The 25,522-nt window shown below is 44.7% G+C and overlaps 1 protein-coding gene across 2 annotated transcripts in view; it reads right to left on the bottom strand.

The window, feature by feature from the left end:
- The window catches only part of mrc2 (mannose receptor, C type 2), a 197,902-nt gene that overhangs the window by 136,597 nt on the left and 35,783 nt on the right, over positions 1-25,522 (bottom strand). For both annotated transcript variants that reach the window (XM_052038769.1, XM_052038770.1), the window contains one exon: positions 7,726-8,097. In XM_052038769.1, the coding sequence (XP_051894729.1) occupies positions 7,726-8,097 (372 nt within the window). The remainder of the gene's footprint in view (positions 1-7,725; positions 8,098-25,522) is intronic.

Here is a 25,522-nt window from a genome sequence, read left to right as displayed (position 1 = left end):
AAGGATTCAGGGTTTGGCCCTTGAGGGCCACCAAGAGTGACTGTGTGGTTGTAGAGCAGTGATGGTGAATGGGGATGGCAAATAGTGTGGGTGCAGGATACAGTTCTTGGTGTGAGGTGGGTCACAAGGATGAAAGGCAAATAAGGAGCTTGCCTTTCAAGGATCCCAATGTATCGGCGCATTGCTGTCTCTGGAGGGACAATGATGGTCACTTCTTGTACAGTGTGGCCCAAGTTCCCCCAGAAGGTCCCTAAAGGTGGGTTACAATGGGTAATGATGTCATTCTGTGCATGACTGATGTGGAAATGGTTTCAGAGGTGAAAGGGCGATTCACGCTGGATGAATTTCTGGAATGAAGTGATTTTAACGTTTTGTTCTGGGGCAAAATACTCATTTTCAAAAGACTATTTTATGCAGTTGAATGCTTAGGATGATGTGTTTTACGGTGTGGCTATTTGGTCTTGTGAAATATTGGCAGCCTATCTTAACCCAGTAAGTGAATAAAGATGTGCGGAGGCTTGAGTGTTAGTGGAAGTTAGAGGAAGACATTTAGAAAATTTAAAAAAAACATAGAAAATTATTTGATTATTAGAAAAATCATTTGATGATTTTTGATTGAAGTATCCAGAAAAACTGAACTTTTCTGATTGGACAAAGATCAGAAAGTGCTTTAATCACTTAGCCAATCACCAAGGACTTTTCCCAGAAAGAATTAATTAGCCTTTAAACATGACAGGCATCTGATAAACACTTGTACCACTGGTGCTGTGTATCTCATTGCCGATGCCCAAGAAACCTTAGAACAGGTTGTCAGATCGAATAATGGATTTTCTCAATCGTTCCTCAGCTGAGATAGAAGTCACAAGAAAAAAAAATCACTGGAAAAATCAGCCTGGGCCTTGGTTACCACCAGGATCACAAACAGAAATGCCTCATTTATTGTTGTAGCTCTGTTTATAATGATACAACAGCTTTCCAAAAATAATACTCAAGACTACATATTAACATAAGAGTTAAAATCTGAAAATTGTAAGTCTGTGATTTAATCAGCTGGTATGGATAATTTAAATATGGAGTGATGGAATCCTGGAAGGAAATAGCCTCCTGTATAGTTTCCTATTGACTGGATGTGAAGCTTGCAAATTATTTCTACGATTAATTCACATACAAGGTCATACATCAAACAGCATACAATTGAGAGATCAACAATGGTTGTGTTATATATTTTTGGTTGAAATGGGGTGAAGGTAGAACCAGTTTTACACAACACCATATAAAATTATCACTATCACATAAGAACATAAGCATATATAATAAAAAGGAGCTAGAGTGGTCCACTTGGCCATTTGAGCCTGCTGTACCTTTAATAAGATCTTGGACGATCCAATCTTGTCATCCACACCACTTTTCCGTTCTCTCCCCATGCTCCTTGGCTCCCTCGCAATTTAAATGGCTGTCACTTCTCACCTTGAATACATTCAATGACTCCACCGCTACAGCTCTCTCAGGTAGAGGGCTCCAAAGATTCATAAACTTCTGGCAGAAATTTTTAATCTCTCGCTTAAATAGGCAACCCTTTATTTCAAAACTTTACCCCCTCAGGAAAAATCCTTTCAGCATCCACCCTGTCACTCTCCCTCAGAACCTTTTATGCTTCAATAAGATCACCTCTCATTCCCTTACTCCAAGACACTCAATCTTTCTTCATGTGTCAAACCCTTCATTCCAGTAATAAACCTAGTGAACCTTCTCTGCAGGCCTCCAATGCAACATGTCTTTAGATATGGAAGCCAAAACTGTACACAGAATTTCAGGTACAGTCTCATCAATGCATCAAAACCTCTCTTCATTAAGCAATAAAGGCCATCATTCCATTAGCTTTCCTAATTACTCAATGTACTTGCATGCTAACCTTTTGTGCTTCATACACCAAGACCCTCCAGATCCATTTGTATCATAATATTTTTGAGTGTCACTCAGTTTAAATAATAATTTGCTTTTTCATTCTTCCTTCCAAAGAGCTTAACCTCACATTTCCCACATTATATTCCACCTGCCAACTTCTTGCCAATTCCCCTAACCTATCCATATCCCTTTGGAGGCTCTTTGTGTCCTCCTCATAACCCACCTATCTCTGAATCATCAGCAAATCTGGCTGCAGTACATTTGATTCCTTCATCCAAGTCATTAATATAGGTAACAAATAGTTAAGATCCCAACACTGATCCCTGTGATACCTCAATAGTTACTGACTGCCATTGGAAGAATGATCCATTTATCCCAACTCTGTTTTCCATTAGTCAGCCACTCCCCTATCCATGCCAATAATATTAACCCCCAAGCACATGTGTTCTCATCTTGTGTGATAACCTTCTATGTGACACCTTTCAAGTGTTTTCTGGAGATTCCCTTTATCCACAGAGTTTGTTGTATCCTTGAAGAATTCTAGTAAATTTGCCAAAAACAAATTTCCTTTCATAACTCTGTATTGTCTTTATTTGACTGTCTCATCATTTTCTAAATATCATACTATTGACTCCTTAATAATAGATTCCAGCACTTTTCCAATGACAGATGTTAGGCCGATTACTTCCTGCATTCCGTCACCCTTTAAATAATGGCAGTTTTCCAATCGTCTAGGACCTCTCCAGAATCCATGGAATTTTTCTGGATTACAGCCAATACAACTATTATCTCTGCAACCACTTCCTTTATGACCCAAGGAAGCGAGCCAAGAGGTCCAGGGTTCCACTTGAATTCCAGGGGGACCAATATCCTGGTGGGGAGGTTTGCTAAGGCTACTGGGGGGGAGTTTAAACTAAAATTGTTGGGGGGGGGCGTGGGATCCGAACTGGAGAGACGGGGGAAGAGGTGTTTGGCTCTCAAGTAGAGAAAGCTAGTAGTAGGTACGATAGGCAGGTGATAGAGAAGGGATGTGCTCAGACAGGTTTGAGATGTGTCTATTTTAACGCAAGGAGTATTGTGAACAAGGTGGATGAGCTTAGAGCTTGGATCAATACTTGGAGCTAATGATGTGGTGGCCATTACGGAGACTTGGATGGCTCAGGGACTGGAATTGTTGCTTCAAGTGCCAGGTTTTAGATGTTTCAGAAAGGACAGGGAGGGAGGCAAAAGAGGTGGGGGAGTGGCACTGTTGATCAGAGATAGTGTCGCGGCTACAGAAAAGGTGGACGTTGTGGAGGGACTGTCTACAGAGTCTCTGTGAGTGGAGGTTAGGAACAGGAAGGGGTCAATAACTTTACTGGGTGTTTTTTTATATATATAGGTCACCCAATAGTAACAGGGATATTGAGGAGCAGATAGGGAAGCAGATCCTGGAAAGGTGTGAGAATAACAGAGTTGTTGTGATGGGGGATTTTAATTTCCCAAACATCGATTGGCATCTCCAGACAGTGAGGGGTTTGGATGGGGTGGAGTTTGTTAAGTGTGTTCAGGAAGGATTCTTGACACAATATGTAGATAGGACTACAAGAGGAGAGGCTGTACTTGATTTGATATTGGGAAATGAACCTGGTCAGGTGTCAGATCTGTCAGTGGGTGAACATTTTGGTGATAGTGATCATAATTCTATCTCCTTTACGTTAGCACTGGAGAGAGATAGGAACAGACAGACTAGAAAGGCGTTTACTTGGAGTAAAGGGAATTATGAGGCTCTCAGGCAGGAAATTGGAAGATTAAATTGGGAACAGATGTTCTCAGGTAAAAGTACGGAAGAAATGTGGCAAATATTCAGGGGATATTTGTGTGGAGTTCTGCATAGGCATGTTCCAATGAAACAGGGGAGTCACGAGAGGATACAGGAACCGCGGTGTACAAAGGCTAAAATAAATCTAGTCAAAAGGAAAAGAAAAGCTTACGAAAGGTACAAAGAGCTAGGTAATATTAGAGATCTGGAAGAGTATAAGGCTAATAGGAAGGAGCTTAAGGAGATTAGGAGAGCCAGAAGGAGACATGAGAAGGCCTTGGCGGGCAGGATTAAGGAAAACCCCAAGGCATTCTACAAGTATGTGAAAAGCAAGAGGATAAGATGCGAAGGAATACGGCCTATCAAGTGCAGCAGTGGGAAGGTGTGTATGGATCTGGAAGAAATACCGGAAGTACTTAATGAATACTTTATGTCAGTATTCACTATGGAAAAAGATCTGGGGGATTATAGTGGGGACTTGCAGTGGGCTGAAAAGCTTGACCAGGTAGATATTAGGAAAGAGGAGGTACTGAAACTTTTGGAAAGCATCAAGTTGGATAAGTCACCGGGACCGGATGAGATGTACCCCAGGCTGCTGTGGGAGGTGAGGGAAGAGATTGCGGAGCCTCTGACGATGATCTTTGCATCGTCGATGGAGACGGGAGAGGTTCCGGAAGATTGGAGGGTTGCGGATGTTGTTCCATTATTCAAGAAAGGGAGTAGGGATAGCCCAGGAAATTATAGACCAGTGAGTCTTACCTCAGTGGTTGGTAAGCTAATGGAGAAGATCCTGAGAGGCAAGATTTATGAATATTTGGAGAGGTATAATATGATTAGGAATAGTCAGCATGGCTTTGTCAAGGGCAGGTCCTGCCTTACGAGCCTGATTGAACTTTTTGAGGATGTGACTAAACACATCGATGAAGGGAGAGCAGTAGGTGTAACGTATATGGATTTCAGCAAGGCATTTGATAAGGTACCCCATGCAAGGCTTATTGAGAAAGTAAGGAGGCATGGGATCCAAGGGGATATTGCAGTGTGGATCCAGAACTGGCTGGCTCACAGAAGGCAAAGAGTGGTTGTTGAAGGGTCGTATTCTGTGTGGAGATCGGTGACTAGTGGTGTACCTCAGGGATCTGTACTGGGACCCTTGTTCTTTGGGACTTTTATAAATGACCTGGATGAGGAAGTGGAGGGGTGGGTCAGTAAGTTTGCGGATGACACAAAGGTTGGGGGTGTTGTGGATAGTTTGGAGGGCTGTCAGAGGTTACAGAGGGACATAGATAGGATGCAAAGTTGGGCTGAGAAGTGGCAGATGCAGTTCCACCCAGATAAGTGTGAAGTGGTTCATTTTGGTAGGTCAAATATGATGGCAGAATATAGTATTAATGGTAGGACTCTTGGCAGTGTGGAGGATCAGAGGGATCTTGGGGTCCGAGTCCATAGGACGCTCAAAGTGGCTGCGCAGGTTGACTCTGTGGTTAAGAAGGCATATGGTGTATAGTCCTTCATCAATTGGGGAATTGAACTCAGGAGCTGTGAGGTATTGTTGCAGCTATATAGGTCCCTGGTCTAACCCCACTTGGAGTACTGTGCTCAGTTCTGGTCACCTCACTACAGGAAGGATTTGGAAGCCATAGAAAGGGTGCAGAGGAGATTTACAAGGATGCTGCCTGTAATGCAGGACATGCCTTATGAAAGCAGGTTGAGGGAACTCGGCCTTTTCTCCTTGGAGCGACAGAGGATGAGGGGGGACCTGATAGAGGTATATAAGATGATGAGAGGTATTGATCGGGTAGATAGTCAGAAGCTTTTCCCCAGGGCTGAAATGGTGGCCATAAGAGGACATAGGTTTAAGGTGCTGGGGAGTAGGTAGAGGAGATGTCAGGGGTAAATTTTTTTACTCAGAGAGTGGTGAGTGCGTGGAATGGGCTGCCGAAACGGTGGTGGAGGCAGATACGACAGGGTCTTTTAAGAGACTGTTGGATAGGTACATGGAGCTGAGAAAAATAGAGGGCAATGGGTAAGCCTAGTAATTTCTAGGGTAGGGACATGTTCGGTACAGCTTTGTGGGCTGAAGGGCCTGAATTGTGCTGTAGCTTTTCTATGTTTCTATTAGTTTGCCAGTACTTTTCCTCCTAGTATAGAGATTGTTTCAACTTCCGTTCTCCCCATAGCTCTTGATTACCGTTATTGTGATGTTTCAGTGTCTTCTACTGAAGGCTGACCCAAGGTAATTATTTAGAATTGCTGCCATTTCTCTAATTCCCATTATTAGTTCCCCAGTCTCACCCTCTAAGAGACCAACATTTTCTTTAGACACTCTCTACATTTTTATATACTTGTAAAATCACTTGCCCATCTGCCTTTTCTAGATTTTTGCAAGTTTCCCCTGACAATCTATTAATATTCCCCAATCTTTATAAGTGTCCTCATGGTTCATGTGATCGGGTCAATATACAAGTAAACAAAAACCTTTCAAAAATATTCGGATTGGAGACATTCATTAGGTTAATAATTAGGCAGCATTTGGTGGAACTGTCCATCACAGTCCCTCTTGCAGGCCAATGCTTTCAAGAGGATCATCAAACAAAATATACATCACCCTTTATTCTTGAAAGTCAGATAAACATTGAAGGAATTCATTCAAAAATAATGTGATCATTTCCATTGCAATGTGTTGATCTTTGAACAACCTGCTTATTGAAATGCTACAGGTCACTTAAACCAGTAAACCAGTTGCTGCACTGAAACCACCTCGAACTTCACAGGATCACACAATGGCTACAGCATGGAAAGAGGCCATATGGCCCATCAAGTCTGTACCAGCTCTATGCAACAGCAGTCCACTACACCCACCCTCCTATCCTCTCCCAACATCTATGGGAATCCTTTCCTTTCAGATAATTATCTTGGTCCCTGTTGAATGTTAGAATTGAACCTGCCTCCTCCACAACCTAACTGCTCACTGTGTAAAAAAGTTTCTCCTCACTTTCAGTTCTATTGCCATTCACCCTCATTCTGTCCCTCCTAGTTCTTGACCTTTCTGCCAACGGAAACAGTTTCCTTTATCTAGTTTGTCCCTTCTATCTGGTTTGATTTTAAATACCTCAATGGGATCTTAATTCCAAGGAGAACAGCACTAGCTTTTTTGATCTGCCCACATAACTAAAGTTCCTTATCTCCAGAATCATTTTGGCAAATCTCTTCTGCACCCTCCTCAAAGCTCTCCCATCTTTCCTAGAGTGCAGCAGCCAGGACTGAACACAGTACTCCAGGTGTGACCAGACCAGTGTTTTATAAAGATTTATCAGGACTTCTTCGCTCTTGTACTCGGTGCCTCTTTTATAAACAAAGCCCAGGGACCTGTATGCTTTTTTTTAAAACCACTTTCTCAATTTGCCCTGTTTACTTGCAACAAACTGGGTACGTACATCCCGAGATTTCTGTGTCCCTGAGCTCAGTCTGGAATTGTGTCCTCTAGTCTTCAGTGCCATTTTTCATCTTTTCTGCCAAATTTCTCAGCATTAAATTTCATCTGCTACCTATCTGCCCATTCCACAAACCTTTTTACATCTACTTGAAGTTTATTACTTTCCTCATAGTTCATTACACCCCCAAGTTCTGCATCAATTTTGGAAACTGTGGCCTCTGCAGCCAAGTCCAAATTTTCTATATTAAGGAAAACAGTGGGGAAACACTGTATGCTTCCCTCCACTCTGAAAAACAACACTTCACCAGTTGGCTTAGCCAATTTTCCGTCCTAGCTGCCGCAGTTCCTTTTATTCTGTGGCCTTCAGTTGGTTAACCTGAAGTGCTGTCCATCAAATTCACTTTCTCAACAGGTATCCTATCATCTGGGGAGAGGGAGGCTGTGGGCTTAAAAGATCCAGAAACTTTGTCACTGTAAGGAGGCTGGATTAACCAATTGTCTCGAAGTCAGAAGTTCATTCAAATCCAAATACTAAACAAAAGTCACTCATGTGGTATTAAGGAGTACTGAGGAATTTAGACCTTACCATGATATGGTCGAGAGCATAGGTCCTCGTCGGTGTTGTAGATCCTCCACAGGCCCTCAGGCTCTGGGGTGCTGGCTTCAGGCTGCAGATTCAGGATGCCGTTGAGCTGACTGCCTAGATTGTTACAATGCCATCGCATCTGGGCGGACTCCTGGTCACACTCCGTCATACCCAGGACAGACACGGTCTCATTCTTCCTCTGAGTGCTCAGGCACTGCTCGGATCCGAGGTTGAAGAGACGCAGCCTGGACACCCACTTCCATTGCTGGTTGCTGGAGCTCTCATTACAGGCCAGGGCCAGTCCTACACTGGAACCTCGGCTCTCCAGGCAACTCCTTGCTTTCTCACTGTACATCAGGAATACACTGGTATCTGCAAATCAGAAATATGTCATTAAAACTAAACAGAGAGCCTGTGTGAGGAACCAACATTCAACTATATTAACCCAGACTGCAACAACATAAAGCTGTGGGAAATAGACCTCAAATTTATTATCTTAAACTTCATGCCTGGCTTGGGGTCCAAACATTTTTGTTAGCTACAAGCAGGTAAAACATGCATATACTTCCCCTGCAAGCATCTATTCCTCAGAAGCCGACTGACACTGGATTATCTCGGCTGTCAAGGCTTCAAGCTCTGGAATTCACTCCATTTCTGCTTAAGCTGCTTCTCAGTATCTCAATAACTAGCTCGATTCAGACTTGATTTGATAACTCCCCTTTGGAACTTTTGGATATTTTACTACAGTAATAGTACATACAAAACAAACTTGCCAATAGCCAGTTTTCAAGTCTACACTTTTGAACAGCACATTGCCCAGGGCAGTGTACACAATGTGCAGAGGTGTGGGATCCAGTGATACAGTTTATACAAAATTACCAGGGGATAGATAGGGTAGATGGCGAGAATCCTCTACCCATGGCGGGGTTGCCTAAAACAAGAGGGCATGGGTTTAAGGTGAGAGGTAGGTTAAAAGGGCATTAGTGGAGGAATTTTTTTCCACACAGTGGTTGGAATCTGGAACGTGCTACCTGGGGTGGTGGAGGAGACAGATGCTCTCATAATATTTAAGCAGCATCTAGACAAGCAGGCTATGGAGCAAATGTAGGTAAATAGAGTACCACAGCACAGAAACAGGCTCTTCAGCCCATCTAGTCCATGCCCACCTGATCTTCTGCCTGGTCCCATCTACCTGCACCCGGACCACATCCCTCCCAACCGCTCCCATCCATGTACCTATCCAAACCTCTCTTAAATGCTACAACTGAACCCACATCTACCACTTCAGCTGCCAGCTCGTTCCACACTCGTACCACCCTCTGAGTGAAGAAGTTCCCCCTCAGATTCCCCTTATATATTTCACCCTTCACCCTAAAACTATGTCCTCCAGTTCTAGACTCACCCAACCTTAGGGGAAAAAGCCTGCATGCATTCACCCTATCTATACCCGTCATAATTTTGTACACCTCTATAAGATCTCCCCTCATTCTCCTGCGCTCCAGGGAATAAAGTCCTAATTTGTTCATCCTTTCCCTATAACTCAGATCCTCGTTCTGGCAACACTGTGTAAATTTTCTCTGCACTCTTTCAAGCTTACTGATATCTTTCCTGTAGGTCGGTGACCAGAACTGCACACAATGCTCTAAATTCGGCCTCACCAACGTATTGTACAACTTCAACATATCATCCCAACTCCTGTACTCAGTGCCCTGATTTATGAAGGCCAAAGTGCCAAAAGTTCTCTTTACAACCCTATCTACCTGTGATGCCACTTTCAAGGAACTATGGACCTGTATTCCCAGGTCCCTCTGTTCTACCACACACATCAGAGCCCTACCATTCACTGTGCAAGTCCTACCCTGGTTTGGCCTCCCAAAGTGCAACACTTCACACTTGCCTGCATTAAATTTCATCTGCCATTTCTCAGCCCATTTTCCCAGCTGGTCCAGATCACTTTGCAAGCTTTGCTGGCCTTCTTCATTGTCCACTACGCCCCCAATCTTGGTGTCATCCACAAATTGGTCGATCCAGTTTACCACATTATCCAAATCATTAATATGGATGATAAACAACAACGGACCTAACACCGACCCCTGTGGCACACCACTAGTCACAGGCCTCCAGTCAGAGAGACAACCATCTACTACCACTCTCTGGTTTCTCCCGCTAAGCCAATTTTGAATCCGATTGGCTACTTCATCCTGAATGCCAAGCAACTTAACCTTCTGGAGCAGCCTCCCCTGCGGGACTTTGTCAAAGGCCTCACTAAAGTCCATGTAGACAACGTCCACTGCCTTTCCCTCATCGACCTTCTTGGTATTCTCCTCAAAAAAATTCTATAGGATTGGTTAGCCATGACCTACCACGCACAAAGCAATGTTAACTATTCCTAATCAGGCCCTTATATATCCTATCCCTTAGCATGCCTTCCAATAAAATACCCACGACTGACATCAGGCTCACCGGCCTGTAATTTCCTGGCTTATTCTTAGAACCTCTCTTGAACAACATCAGCTATCCTCCAGTACCTCATCCTTGGCTAAGGAAGTTTTGAATATCTCTGCCAGGGCCCCTGTAATTTCTGCACTAGCCTCCCACAAGGTCCGAGGGGACACCTTGTCAGGCCCTGGGGATTCATTCACCTTTACTCGTCTCAAGACAGCCAGCACCTCCTCTTCTGTAATTCTGTAGTCCATAACCTCACTACTCTTTTTCCTCAGTTCTGCCTCCAGAGTAAATATGGATGCATAAAATTAATTTAAGGTCTCCCCCATCTCTCTCAGCTCCATGCATAGATGACCTTACTGACCTTCAAGAGGACCAATTTTGTCACTTTCTACCCTTTTGCTCTTCATACAGCTATAGAAACCCTTGGGATTCTCTTTCACCCTATCTGCCAGAGCAACCTTGGGTCCCCTTTTCGCCTTCCTGATCTCTCTCTCGTGTTCTCTTGCATTTCTTATACTCTTCAGGTGCTTCATTTGATCCTAACTGCCTCTACCTGATATGAGACACCTTGAGAAACAAAGGACTGCAGATGCTGGAACCTAGATGAAAAACACGATGTTGCTGGAGGAGCTCAGCAGGCCAGGCAGCAAGTTCTCAGGTGGGAGAGCGGGATTGGCTGGGGTGGGATGTGGGGGAAGGAAGTGAACTAGGAAGTTTCGGAGAGAGCGTTCCCTGCGAAAGGCAGAAAGAGGTGGGGAGGGGAAGATGTGCTTGGTAGTGGGGTCCCGCTGGAGATGGCAGAAGTGGCGGAGAATGATGTGTTGAATACATAGGCTGGCAGGATGAAATGTTAGGACGAGAGGGACCCTATCCCTGTTGGATCTGGGAGGGGTGGGGGTGAGAGCAGAGGTGTGGGAAACGGCAGAGATACGGGTGCGAGCTCTCTCGACCACAGCTGGGGGGAAGCCACGGTTAGAAAAGAAGTCGGACATCTCGGATGTCCCGGAGTGGAAAGCCTCATCGTGGGAGCACATGCGGCGGAGGCGGAGAAATTGATAAAAAGGGATCTCGTCCTTGCAAGAGACAGGGTGGGAGGAGCTGTAATCGAGGTCACTGTGGGCGTCAGTGGGTTTGTAGAAGATGTCGGTGGATAAGGAATCTCCTGAGATGGAAAGATTAAGGAGAGAGAGGTGTCAGAGATAGTCCAAGTGAATTGGAGAGCGGGGTGAAAATTTGAGGTGAAATTTATGAAACTGTCGAGTTCCGCACGGGTACAAGAGGTGACGCCAATGCAGTCGTCGATATAGCGGAGAAAGAGTTGAGGATTGGGGCCGGAGTAGGCTTGGAACAGAGACTATTCAACGTAGCCAACAAAGAGGCAGGCATAGCTGGGGTCCATGTGAGTGCCCACAGCCATGTCCACGGTCTGTAGAAAGGGAGACGAATCGAAAGTGAAGTTGTTTATGGTGAGGACAAGTTCAGCCAGGTGGAGGAGACCGTTGGTAGAAGGGGACTGGTTCTGTCTCTGGTCAAGAAAGAAGCAGAGGGCAGTGAGGCCGTCACAATGGGGAGTGGAAGCATATAGCGACTGGACGTCCATGGTGAAGATGAGGTTGTGCATGCTGCAGGGTCATGATATAAAAGGGTCCAGACCTGAAACTGATTATCTCCACGGATGCTGCCTGGCCTGCTGAGTTCCTCCGGTATCATAGTGTTTTTCACATTTTTCTTTACCAGGGCCTCAATATCCCTCGATAACAAAGGTTCCCTAAACCTGTTAGCCTTGCCTTTTATTCTAAGAGCAATATACAGATTCTGTACTCTCAGTATTTCGCTTCTGAAAGCCTCCCACTTACCAAAATTTCTTTGCTGGAAAACAGCCTATCCCAATCCACGCCTGCCAGATCCCTTCTGATGCCGTCAAAATTGGCCTTACTCCAATTTAGAATCTCAACCAGAGGACCAGTCCTACCCTTCCCCATAATTGTCTTGAAACTAATGGAATTATGATCACTAGATCCGAAGTGTTTCCCTACACACACTTCTGTCACCTGCTCTGTCTCGTTCCCCAAGAGGAGAACCAGTATCACGGTCTCTTTAGTCGGGACTGTACATGTTGATTAAGGAAACTTTCCTGAACACATTTGACAAACTCTATCCCATCCAATCCTTTCATAGTAGGGGAGTCCCAGTCAATATGTGGAAAGTTAAAATCACCTACTATCACAACCTTATTTTTCTTGCAATTGTCAGCTCTCTCTCTCTCTCTACAAACTTGTTCCTCTAAATCCCACTGACCATTGGGAGATCTATAATATAGCCCCATTAACGTGGTCATCCCTTTCTTATTCCTCAGTTGCACCCATATTGCCTCAGTAGACGAGCCCTCCATTATGTCCTCTCTGAACACGGCCGTGACATTTTCCCTGATGAGTAATGCCACCCCTCCCCCTTCAATACCTCCCTCTCTATCACGTCTAAAATCTCAGAACCCCAGAACAGTGAGCTGCCAATCCTGCTCCTCATCCAACCTAGTCTCACTAATGGCTACAACATCATAATTCCACGTGCCGATCCATGCTTGAAGTTCATCTGCCTTGTCTACAATACTCCTCACATTGAAACAGACACGTCTCAGGACATTGGTCCCACCGTGCTCATCAACCAGTTGACTGGTCTTTGCTTGTAGACTTAACATCTACTTTCCCCACAGCCACCCCATTTGCTGCCCTGTCACTCTGGTTCCCACCCCACGCAACTCTACTTTAAATGGGACTAGTACAATGGTCAGCATGGACACAGTAGGCTGAATGGCCCGTTTCTGTGCTATACGACTTTAAAAGGGGAATAGGCACAACAGTCAGATGCAGGCAGCTCTGAAGCGCTCTAGTTTCCTCCTCACTGAGGGGCAGCGTGCGAGAAGAAATGAAACACTGCTCACGTGGGTTACTTTATTCCCCTTTCTCTCCAACCACAAGTCCAGATTGATTCTCCACTGCAGTACTGAGGGAGTGCTGCACTGTTGGAGATGCCATCTTTTTAAAGTAATATTGAACTAAGATTCTGTCTATACTTTCCAGTAGATTTAAGAGATCCCCTGATACTTTTCCAAAGTATGGCACTTCTCCCAAGTTCTGCCCAATACTTATCTTCCAAATGATGTCACTCTCCAGTGCTGCATCACATGAATCGGATCTGTGAGTTTTAATATACCACATGTAATAAATGCAGCAAATGGCTGAGCAGGAGGAGAAGACTATGCACCTTTTGAAGCCATACTTGATTTTGATCCAGTTGACACATCTTACATCCTGTCTGTTTGTCTTTGCCCTGCACCCACTAATTTGGAGGCATTTTGTTGAGGCTTCTCCTGAAGATTCCTTTGTGTTGCTAGAGGTCGTAGGCTCCTGGTGCTGCCAACTGTAGAGGATGTGTTCCCAGAGACTACAAGCATGACCTTCCATCTCCAACTATCCAACCCCATACTCCTGTCACTGGTCATCTTACATATCTAACTTCATGGCATCCCATGTTCCTGCAGCCTCTGGAAAGTAAACTGAATCTTCAATATTTGATTGGATGGATTTTGATTGGCACTCTTCCAACCTCCAATACAACTCCATCCAATGAAAGCACGGCTTCCCATGACTTGTACTCTACTGTTACTCTGAAAGAGATGAGTGGCCTGTTACTCAGGAGTACAGCGATTAGATAGGTTGAGAATCTACCAAAATCTCTAGATCTCCTTCAGCGTTATTCAAGGCATACATGCAACACACACTTTATATTTAATGCCCTACTTCTCTTTCATTTACATAATTAGTCTAATACATTTGTAGTTCCTGCCTCCCAGTTTGGCTTCAAGTGCAAATTTTCCCAATTTGCAGAGTTTTTGAAAACAACTAATGGAGAAGGAAATGGTTCCAACCCTGGCCTCGAAGCCACTCACTCAATACTTCATACCCACCCCAACATGGTGCCTCCAATAAGTACTTGCTTCTTTCTAATCCTCTGCCAATTCCCATCTATTCCAGAGTTTTGCCTTAAGTTTTAAATAGCCTGTTATGAAGAAATTTTCCAAAGTTTTTCTTGGGTGCATCACTACATCGCGTCAAAGGTCTATTTGGCCAAGTCAGCTGGGATTCTATTGGCCGGGAAAAGCAGTTGTAAAATTGTAAAAGATCCCATCAGATGAAATCTCAGAAAGACAGTGGGTGTCAGGTGAAGGGCAAGTTTCTGATTTGCTTTAATTGGCGAGTGGTGCTTTACTCGAGTCTGTGTGGTCTAGAAGCTTGTAACCAAAATGGTTTACAATTGGAGTCTAAAGTTTTTGCTTGTGATTAGATTCTTTCAACAATTGCTGCAGGGCAAAAACTAAACAGATGCAGAAAATGCTGGAAGTGCTCAGCAGATCAGGTTACAACTGCTGGAAGAGAAACAGCTTATGTTTCAGATTGAAGGTCCTTCAACCGAGTTCTGACGAAGGGTCTTTGACCTGAGACATGACCTCGGTTTCTCTTCCCACAGATGCAGCCCGACCTGCTGAGTAATTCCAGCAATTTCAGTTTTTAGATTTCCAGCATCTGCAGGGTTTTTGATTTTCCAGAGCTAAAATCTGGTTTCAGTTTACAAGGGGCAATAAAATCTGATGCTTTCTTCCCAAAGGGGAGGCAGGGGGTAGGGGGAGAGGTTAAATGAAAAGATGCATTGGTATTTCATAGGCAAAGATATTTCAGGATAGAGAAAAGGACCAGTGGAGTTAAATGGATGACATACATCAGCCATGAATGATGCAGACTCAAAGCACTGTTCTTGGGATACTGACACAGGCAGGCGAGGGACGTTCAGTCCCTTAAACCTGCTCCGCCATTGAATGTCACAGCTGATTAAGAGCCTCATCCACTTTCCACCTGATCCACGTACCCTTATCTCTATTGGTGTCTATGATTCTATCCATCACAGTTGTGAGTCAACTCAGTAACCAAACACACACAGCTCTCCCAGGTAGCGATTCCCGAGACTCATTGTCCTCAGCATAAAGAAATTTCTCCTCACATCAGTCTTAAATGGATGATCCTATTTTCTTAAATAATGTCATGGGAGGAGGCCATTCAGCCCATATGACCCATGCTGGCTCACAGACAAGCAGTCCCATACTCCTCCTCTTGTTTCCCTGCACCCCTGTAAATCTCTCTCTCACACACACACACACACACACACACACCCCCACCCCCACACACACCCCCACCCCCACACACACCATTGCTTTGATTCTTTTATTCTATATTAAAGGGATAAATTACAGGAGTCCCTTTATCCAGAGACTACTCTCCCGAGTTCTAAGCTCTCTGGCCTGAAGAAACAACCTCTTGACATCGACAATGTCAATCCCGCTCAGAATATTTTGGCCCTTCCCAGAACATAAGGAATTCACCATTCAGTAGAAGTGATTTTTTTTAAACAAAGAAAGACTGAAAATTACAGGATTAAAAGGTACTCAAATTGTGCTACAAATTAGGTGCTGTTGGTTAGGAGAATATTAATGGGACGAGAAACCACAGGAATATGTGATGTCTCCTTTCAATACAAGACCATCGGTACACCGAGTGCAGGACCACTCTTTCAGCTCTGAAACCCTCTCCAGTGAAGCTATTAGAAGAAATTATTCCAGATGCCCTCACTGCAGTCCCACTTGGGATGGGTGAACAACCCGGAGGTAACTGTAGTTGAGGGTCTGACAACACAATGACGTTAGTAGTTTTTGTTTGCAAAAGCTCAATTTAAGGGTCACAGCAGATGAAACTTTTCCCAGTTTTAACCTGCACCACACCCTTCCTGCAGCCCCGCAGTTGAAACATCAGGTCCCAATAAACCTCTTGAACACTGTGCAAGGCTGCAATGACATTCACCAATCAAGTCATATCACCATTAGGAATTCAGGGAGTGGAACAAATAATCCAGGAAAGAGTTCAAAAGTGGAACTGGCAAATTTAAATTCCACTGAATCAATAACAGTAACTGCCGAGCTATTAGGTTGTAAGAAAGTAACGAACATTCATTAATGCTCTCTGGAGAAGGAAAGTGTGATCTGATCTTATCAACAAACATTGCTGTTAACAAAAGACATCAGAAAACAGGTTAACAAAATGTTCGCAAGCAAGGTTTCTTTTGACAGTGGATGGGGCGGAACAGATCACCATAGAACTTACAAAGTGCTCAGGAACCAATGATGGAAACTAAAGGAATATAGAACATGTTTAACAATGAGGAAGGTGAGTGAACCCGGGATTGTTTTTCAAATGAACAGTATTAGAAACTAAGGGATCAGTTTGACTGAAAGGCCCTCATAATAGACAATTCAGTAGTGCTTTAGAAATAACTAAATGGTCCCTTGAGAATGGCAGCAGTGTTGCTTCAGCTCCAAAGTTCTGGGTTTAGTTCTGACCTCCAGTGCCGAATGTGTGGAGTTTTCACATTCACATAGTGACTGCAAAGGTTTCCTCGCACATCCCAAATACGTGTGGGTTAGTAGTATTACTTGGCCACTGTAAATTGCCCCTAGTGTGTTAGGTGGGTAATAGAATCTGGGGGGGAGGGGGGGGGGGCGAAGCTGATGGGAATCTGGAGGGGATAAAATGGGATTAGTGTAACTGGGTGCTCGATGGTCAGTGAGGACGATGGGCTGAAGGGCCTGTTCCCATGCTGACTGTGAGAAAGGGAGTGGATGGGAATGAGCAACAAGATGGATTTTTCCCCAACTCTCAACCAAGCAACTGGTATGTCCCTTCATGAGGTAATTGCCATAGATTCCAGAAAGGGCCATTATGTGGGCAGGAAACACACAGGCTGTCAGTGTGAACGATCCCTGTAATTACATGTTCCAAAAAAACCTCAAGCAAAAAACACAAAAATATAGTAGATCTGGCTAGTTTTAAATCCCTTTATTTAGAGGACCATCATCTTAGTAAACACTTAGCAATCTTCGAGTCAAAGTCATGGAGACATGTAGCATGGAAGCAGGCCCTTCAACTTCTGCACAATTTTCCTTTTTGTATCTGAAAAATTTGAACTCAGATAGATCATTTCATTATCTCAGTGCAGCAAACAACAGTCAGCAAATCCCTCGAGATGCGTCGCCCTTATTGTAGGAACCACAGGACCTCACGGTACTGTGGTAATTACCTTGCCCATGTGACCCCTGCTCTGCCCTCTGCATTTGTTCCCTACAAACCACTGACCACATAACTTCCCTTCCTGACTCCAACATTAGCTGATGTTGTAACAGTCCTCTCCTCAGATACTGGCCCCTTTCCTTCACGTCTGCCGTACTCATCTCTCCTCGTAAATAAAATACCTTGACTTCTTAATCCCTACAAACCACCATTTATCTAGTTGTAACGAGAGAATCATCTCCAATCTCCCTTTCCTGTCTGGAATCCTTGAATAATTCGAGCCTTCTGAGTCTCTATCCATTTTTCCAAACACGACTTGTTTGAATTCCTCCAGATGGGTTTCTGGCCTCTCTGCAGTGACAAACAATTCCTGCCAAAGTTACCAATGACATCCTGTGTGACTGTGGTCAAGGTGATCCATCTCCCTTCTCCATCAGGTTGACCATTTTAGCCTCCACACTGACCATATTGTCCTGCAACACCTCCCTACCACTGCAAACAGGCCGAGCCCACAATGACTTAGCCCTACTTTTATTTATCTAGTTGTAACGAGAGAGTCACTGCAAAAGATTTTCTTCCCATTTCCTACGGCAACCCCCAAAGATTTATCCTTCATCCGCTCCTTCTGTTCATTTAAGTAGTGCCTTTCTGATGAGAGTGTCAGTTTCCACATAGACCCCACCGATGACCCTACCACTACTTACCTCAAGTCCTCCCACTTCTAAATTGTCAGTGTGCTTGTCCACCAACTAGCATCGTATGAATAAAACTATTAAGCATCCACTTACGCCAATCCTACACCTTCCCATCTTATTCTCCCCACATTCCCATCAAACGTCCCTAGATTCCACCAAGCACCCATACATAAGGGGTAATTTACAGTAGCCAATTAACCTACCAACCCGTGGGATGTGGGAGGAAACTGGAGCACTCGGAGAAAACCCACATGATCACAGGGAGAACGTGCAAACTCCACACAGATCAGCGGAGGTCAGGAATGAACCCGGGTCACAGAGTCATGAAGCAATTGGTCTACTCGCTGTGCCACTCTGCAGCCCCGAAGTTTGTTCCTCCTAAATATTAACAAGGCTGAGAACATCATCTTCACTCCGGCCACAAACGCCATTTCCTGGCCCTCTCTCTGTGGCAGATGAGTAAGAAAGGAAACAGGTTGCTTACAACCTTGATGCCATGACCCTGGGTTTCAATGGCCATGCCATGCTAGTCCCACCTCCCCCTCCAACGTTGTCTGGCACTGACCCTGGGTCAGCTCATTTGGTGCTGAAACCCTCAGTTATGCTTTCCTCGTCTAGAACTTTGGAAATTTCCACTCCGCTTCTGGCCGATCTCCCTTCGTTCTAGTCTCTGTAAACATGGGGACATCCAAACCTCCGCTGTCCACATTGAAACACACCATCCCATTCATCCATCATCTCTATACTTGTTGGATTCTGGTTCAGCAACGCCTCAATTTTTCACCGTTGCTTTCAAATCGTTTCTCAGCCTTTGCACTGTCATCTCCGACAGCCCTGAAACCTTCTTGTTCAACCCCAGTTGTAATCACTTTGCCTTTGGGAGCCAAGCCTCTGGCTGCCTATAGCCAGAGCCAGGAATTCCCTTCGTATTGGACACCTGCAGCCCAGTTGTCTGATAGCATTCTGAAGCAGCATCTTGGGATGACGTAGATTTGCCTCAAAATTCAAGCTGATGTTGTAAGCTATGATATTATAAGGAATTAACATTGGACCACTATTCCTCTTCAAAATTATGCCATGGGATCTTTCTATACCTAAGACTAGGCGCACGTCCTATAAAAAGCAGTATTTCAGATGACCAGATAGAAAAAGTGAAAAAATTAGGCTACTATTTTTCAGGGGCAGTTTTGTGTGTGAATGTGTGTATGTAAATATTAATAAACAGACAAAATGTGAATAATTGGCGTGCTGTTGAGGAAGTGGGTGAGAGGTGCCTGGCAGCTCCGTGCTTACCAAAGGGATCTCATTTTGACTTGGGATTCTTTAATGTTCAATGAATAAGGAAGTGTTCCACAACAGGACCACATTGAATTCAATGTTCATTAATTTAAAAATTGTAGCAACAATATAAAACATTTATAATTCATAGCACAGCCTGATCAACACTGAGATTTTCTTCTCCTTTGGGATTTGTAATTCAGTAATAAGTCTGCTGGAGCTGAATGCACCAATTTCATAAACACTGCCTCACAAGAACCCACTCCAATACCTTGCTCCAGTCCCAGATATACAACGTCCTTGTGCTGCTATCAGTCCATTCTCACCTCTCACTAATGATCTGGCAGGATAACGTTCAGGCTGCAGTTGGTCCCTCTACACTGGTGATTGGGTGATTGCTTTGCAGAGCACTGGCATTCAGTCTGCAGGAGCGATCTCGAGCTTCCTCTTGCCTGCCTTTTTAATTCTCGATCCCACTCTGACCGAGTCCTCCTGTACTGTTATAAGAAGACCCAACGTAACCTTGAGGAACAACACCTCATCTTCCTTATGGCCACACTGCAGCCCTCTGGACTCAATAACAACCGACTCACTTTCTCTGTCTGTGTCAGGACTGGCCATTTCAGCTGCAAGCCCCAAATGTAATATTGGTTCAGTTTTTCCTCGCCCCATTAGTACAGTTAGACCGGCTGGGAATGTCCCAAGCCTGCTGCAGAACATTATGTTCTTTTGTCTATGTCATCACCCTTGAAATGTCCCCATTAACCCAATGACTCCTACAATCCTTCGCCATGGCAACCCTAGCCTCACCCTATCATCCTATCCATCCCCCCTTCACCCTACATGTGTTTTACATCTCTTTCCCAGTTCTGTTGAAGGACCTTCAACCTGAAACGTTGACAAGATAACATTTAGCTTCTCCTGACATGCAGCTGTTGTTCCTAGTACTATATCAGAGCGAGGTTACAGACTGCTGTTACAGGAAGTCCAGAGACCTGCTGACTTACAATTCCCTGGTATTTGAGCTGTCATCTTGATCCATGCTCAGGAGCCAGTATGGAAGGAGATGTGGAACTGGAGAAGAAACGAGGGCATAAAGGGACCGATAATTGTGAGACCTGTTTCATGACCCATGGAGAGACTGGATGATCCCCACCAGAGAGCAGACAGCTCTTCCTTGCTCAGGCTTCTGCTCCCCAGGGTGAGGTGGCCAGCCAAAGCCACTCTGCTCAGGAGGTCAGACAAGGAGTTGATTCAGCTGATACCCACCATGAAGGTGGTCGGGGGGCAGCCGAGGTGGCGATTGTCCTACAGACAATGTTGTTCTTTGGCAATCCTCTGCAACACAGAAGTGGCCACTGAGCACACCGACTCCCCCGGCTACACTGTGAACATGCTCCTTACTGCTCTACAAAACTGTCCAAGGACTGCAGCCATGCTCTGATGTAGCACACATATCAAGCACGGATAATTGGGACAAAGGATGCCCTTTGGTCAGGGCATGGGACAGATCTCCTAATATCAGGAGAAGCCCATTACATTCCCCACCCCCAAATTATTCATTTTTCTGGGATTAGGGCGTCACTGATAACTCCAGCACTTATTGTTCTAATTGAGAAGATGGTGGCGAGTCACCTTAATCACGGCTGGTTACGGTTCTTCTGGTGACGAGAACCCCATCATGCGGTTGGGTAGGGAGCTCCAGGGTTTACACCCAGCAATACAGGGAACCTGCAGGTGGTGGTGTCCCCTGCATTGCTGCTCGTCCTTTTGGTCATGGGGTCGCGGGTTTGGGAGGTGCTGTTGAAGTAACAGTGACTATGCATTGGCAGTGGAGGGAATAAGGGCAGTTCTTCTCAGCGAGGAGGACGATATCAACCATAACACAACACATTGGGTGCTATGGGCTAATCACCAAGCAGAAGATTAGAGTGTCCAAAGGAGATGTTTGTGAATGGTTCCTGGGAATGAGGGGACCACAATTACAAGGGCAGATTAGAGAGGCCGAGACTTGTTTCCTTCGAAGAGAAGACTGAGGAGAGATCTGATAGAAGTCTATAAAATGAAGGGTCAGGACAGAGTGGATAATGAGAGAGTTGTTGGTGGAGGGGCAGAATTCTTGAAGGTCACAGGTAGAAAATAAAGAGAGTTAAGGGCGATATGAGAATTTTTTTTAAATGAAGCACTTGGTTGGAATCTGGCACACACTATAAATGTGGTGGAGGCAGGTTCCATTGAGGTCTTCAAGAGGGAACTGGATAAATATATAGTGGAGGAAATTTTCTGATGTTATTAAGGGGCTGGGGGGAAATAGGTGGAAATAGTAATTTGCACTGGTAGAGAGTCAGGACAGATACGATGGGTCAAATGGCCTCTTTCTGTCTGTAACCATTCTATGATTCTAGAACTCAAAAGGCTGCATGAACTTGTCCCAGTTACTTGAACAAAGTGGTTTAGCTTTAAAACTATTTGTCTGTGAGGTACTTTTCCAAAGTTGGTGTTCAGAGTTCACTCTTCGGTCAGTACTCGAACTGTATCGCCATCCCACAACATTCCCACCTAGAGGTACAGGTGCAGCCACGCCAGTCATACCATAGTCAGAGCAAGAACAACATTCTGATTCAGGTCTTCCGTCCAAGATTCACCTGCCTCCTCCGGGCCAGTTTATGGCTTTTCCCATTCCTACTGGGAAATCAGCAACTTCCCACAGGAACAAGTGTGGGCGTTGCAACGATGGCAACCAACCAACTGCCCTTCCAGCTGCCAGCAAACCTTTCCACAAATTTGCCAATGGGCATATCCACAATGTGCACAGACTTGCTTCTTGATTTTTTTTCAATAAAGAGATTATTTAGAGAATTCAGCAATCACTCCAAGCATCAAAATGTCATGAAACAGATGCCAGGGATCCATAAGCAAACCGAGGCGGTGGGGGGTGTTGTTGGGAAGAACCATGCAGAGCACCAATACATGAAGATCACATTATACCACATCAAAGCAAGACAGCGATACCACCATCCTGAATGGAGTAAGTTGGACCATCCCTTGTCTAAACTAAATGCAGTTACTGAAGTGTTGAGAAAATGGGTCAGTCAGAAAGTCTGGAGCGGTTGCCAGCATCTGAGGAGTTTGCATTAACCAATCCTTGTCTGTACAATCTTTAGGTATAAGGTAAAGTTCAATGCTTGGATCAAAGCAGGCTCACCTACAAAGAATGCCAATCCTTGGCAGGAAGCCTAATCTCAAACTCTGCTGACTCATGACTTGCATTCACAGAGCAGCAGCAACATAGTAAAACATCGCTCAGGCACTACATATCATTGCAAACAGACGTAACATGATCACAGAAACAATGAACACCAGTTGATACACTCCCGTGTCTGTCCCAGTACTCAAACATGACCCACCATCCCTGCTCTCTGGTTATACTGTCAAAAATGATCTCTTATCTGATGTAGTCTGCAGAGACTCTCTCTTGTCCATAGACTGCCACATTCCAGATCCAGTTACCGCAGCAACAGAATCAATTCTAGTATTAGATAAACATAGTCATCCTCGTTCTCAGCAACTGTTCAACCTGAAACACCGCCCTGTCCTGACACTGCAGCCTATCACACCAAAAGTTAATGTACACAAATACCAGGCAACAAACCTACATTTACCCACATCAGAAAACCAAAGAGGAAACACAAGAGACTGCAGACTCAGACCCACCAAGTTCCTCCGGCATCTTGTGTGCTGCCCCAAGAAACCATGCTGGCCAAGGATGAATGCAGGGCAAGTGTTGATTTCACTACACCATGAAACCAACATTAATGAGCACAGTCTGACCAAATGAGGTGTAGGATTGGTGACATTTGGAGAGGCAGAAAGCATGGATGGCATGTGATAGTTGGATGTGGACGGAGATTCTTTAAGGCTCATCCAACCGGACTTGCAGGTTGAAGAGAAAGTGATGTTAGAAAGGGCTGAATCATCCAGCCCCCCAGGTGAGAGAGAGAGAGAGAGAATAAACCTTCCCATTCTGCATGCCCAGTTTAGGAGATGGTTTGAATTTTTTTTGTGTTTTAAATTCTAATTTCTCAGGGGACATTAAGCATTTCATGAAGGAAGAAGGAATAACAAAGGAAAAAAAAATTTCAAGCCACCTCTCTGACAAGCATCATTGGACAGTGACACAGGTAAGTGTGGGACTGAATCCCCTTCTCTGGCATCACTCCATTCATGCTTGTTGGTGTAGGTAAAGCTAGACTAACTTCACCTTGTGCTTGGTTTACGCAATGACAATGCCTGTTCCTTCACCTCCCTTATCTCAAAAGCAAAACTGAGAGTCAGCGATTCTGCCACCGGGATAACACGAGCTGGGTTCAGTGGTGTAAACACGGAGGGACTGACAAACATCCACGATCCTGCTTCCACAACAGACCTGCAGCAATGCAAAAGCACTGTAGAACAGGACACGACTTGTTTTAATAAAGAAAAGCAGGCCAAAGTAGGACGAGATTTCGATACAGCACAGCGTGGGCACATGTTCAAATCAACCCACACAGTGGCAGATATGTTTGACTTAAAGCTACAAAGGTTCTTCAAACATGTCCACAAGGCCAAAGTTCTCAGAGTTTCTGCAATCACCCGCGCGTGGTTCAGGAAGCCTGTCTGAAGCTTTCTTCAATACATGTCCGGGCTAACAGCAGAGAGGGAGCGAGAGAGAGTGAATGGAAGAGAAAGTTAAGGACAACTTAACATTTCTTTCCCAAATCTCTCATGCTAAAATATCTTGTGTTTGTTTCTGGAGGCTATTAGATCTAATTACATTGCAGTTTATGTGTTAACATAAATCTTGAAGTAACCTTGCTGATGACAGGCAGACCCACCAGTAAAGGTTCAGAACAGACTGTTGCCACAGCAGCTGCAGTTCAAGAGTGCTTCAGTGGCTGGGATATCAAAAGCTTATTACAACAGAGAAAGGTTTTGGAAATTAAGCAGCAAAAAATTGCAAATGCTAGAGATGTAAAACAAAAACAGAGAACAGAATATCTAAAAATAGTTGGGAGTCAGGCACTGAAAGAGAATTCATATCTCGAGTCAATGACTTCTTGTCTGACAGGTCATCAGCCTGAAGTGTTGACTCGGTTTCTCTCTCCGCCGATGCTGCCTGACCCACTGAATATTTGCGGCAGTTTCTGTTTTGATTTTTACAATTTTTGGAAAGCTCAACAGAGTCGACGTTCTTGCACATGACTGGAGCATCTAGAGCAAGGTGCCTGTCTCAGAATACAGAGTGCATTGTTTACGACTGAGAGGAGAAGACACTTCTTCGTGGAGGGCTGCAACTCTTTGGAATCCTCTACCCCCGAACGGCTATGGATGCTGAGCAGAGTATATTCCATGGGTTATTGGACAGTAATAAAATCTAGAGGTATGGGCACAAGGCAGGAGAATGGAGCCGAGGTGGACCTCACCGAGAGGCCAGGGAGACTGCACGTCTCTCGTAGCTTCAGGTTGTGAAAGAGTGCATATAAAAGCAAGCCCTGTGAAAATCACAGAAACGTACAGCACTGAAGGAAGCCATTCGGCCCTTTGTTTACCTTCTGGCCCTGAAAAAGGGCAGTTGTGCTTTGTCCCACACTTCCACTACTTTTAGCCAAGTCTCTCATCTTCAAGTATCTGTCCAGATCCTTCTCAAATTATTTAATGGAATCAGCTACCTGCTCAAACCAGCTTTCAGTATCTGACAGCAGTGAAAGGGATTCTCCTCATCTCTTCCTCAATCCTTTGCTAATGATTTTGAACCTTAGCCTCAGGTTATTGACCCACATTTCCCTTAAAACAAAAATGTTCTTGAGATCCTCATCTGGCCGCTCCCTCATTTTTGTTCCAATGGGGAGAGAACTGCCTTCCACATTGTCTCCTGGAAACATCCTGGTAAATCTCTGCCACTTCCCCAAGGTGTGTTGCCCAGAAGTGCCCCCAATCTTGCGGGGACCAGATAATGGATTTATAAAGCTTCAGCGTCAGAAGGTGAACATGCTGCAGGAACTTCGCATGAACCAACGAGATCCTGCAGTCTCAAGCTCGGCTCCCTGGTGAGGTTTCCAGGTACATCTACATTCTCATAGAGTCATCGCTATACAACACAGAAACCGGCCCTTCAGCCTAGAGTCCACGCCAATCAAACACCCATCTACACTAATTCTACCTTAA

The sequence above is a fragment of the Pristis pectinata genome, chromosome 25 (genome assembly GCF_009764475.1).
Source record: "Pristis pectinata isolate sPriPec2 chromosome 25, sPriPec2.1.pri, whole genome shotgun sequence".
In the NCBI taxonomy this organism is placed as follows: domain Eukaryota; kingdom Metazoa; phylum Chordata; class Chondrichthyes; order Rhinopristiformes; family Pristidae; genus Pristis; species Pristis pectinata.
This window is presented reverse-complemented; position numbering and strand designations above follow the sequence as displayed.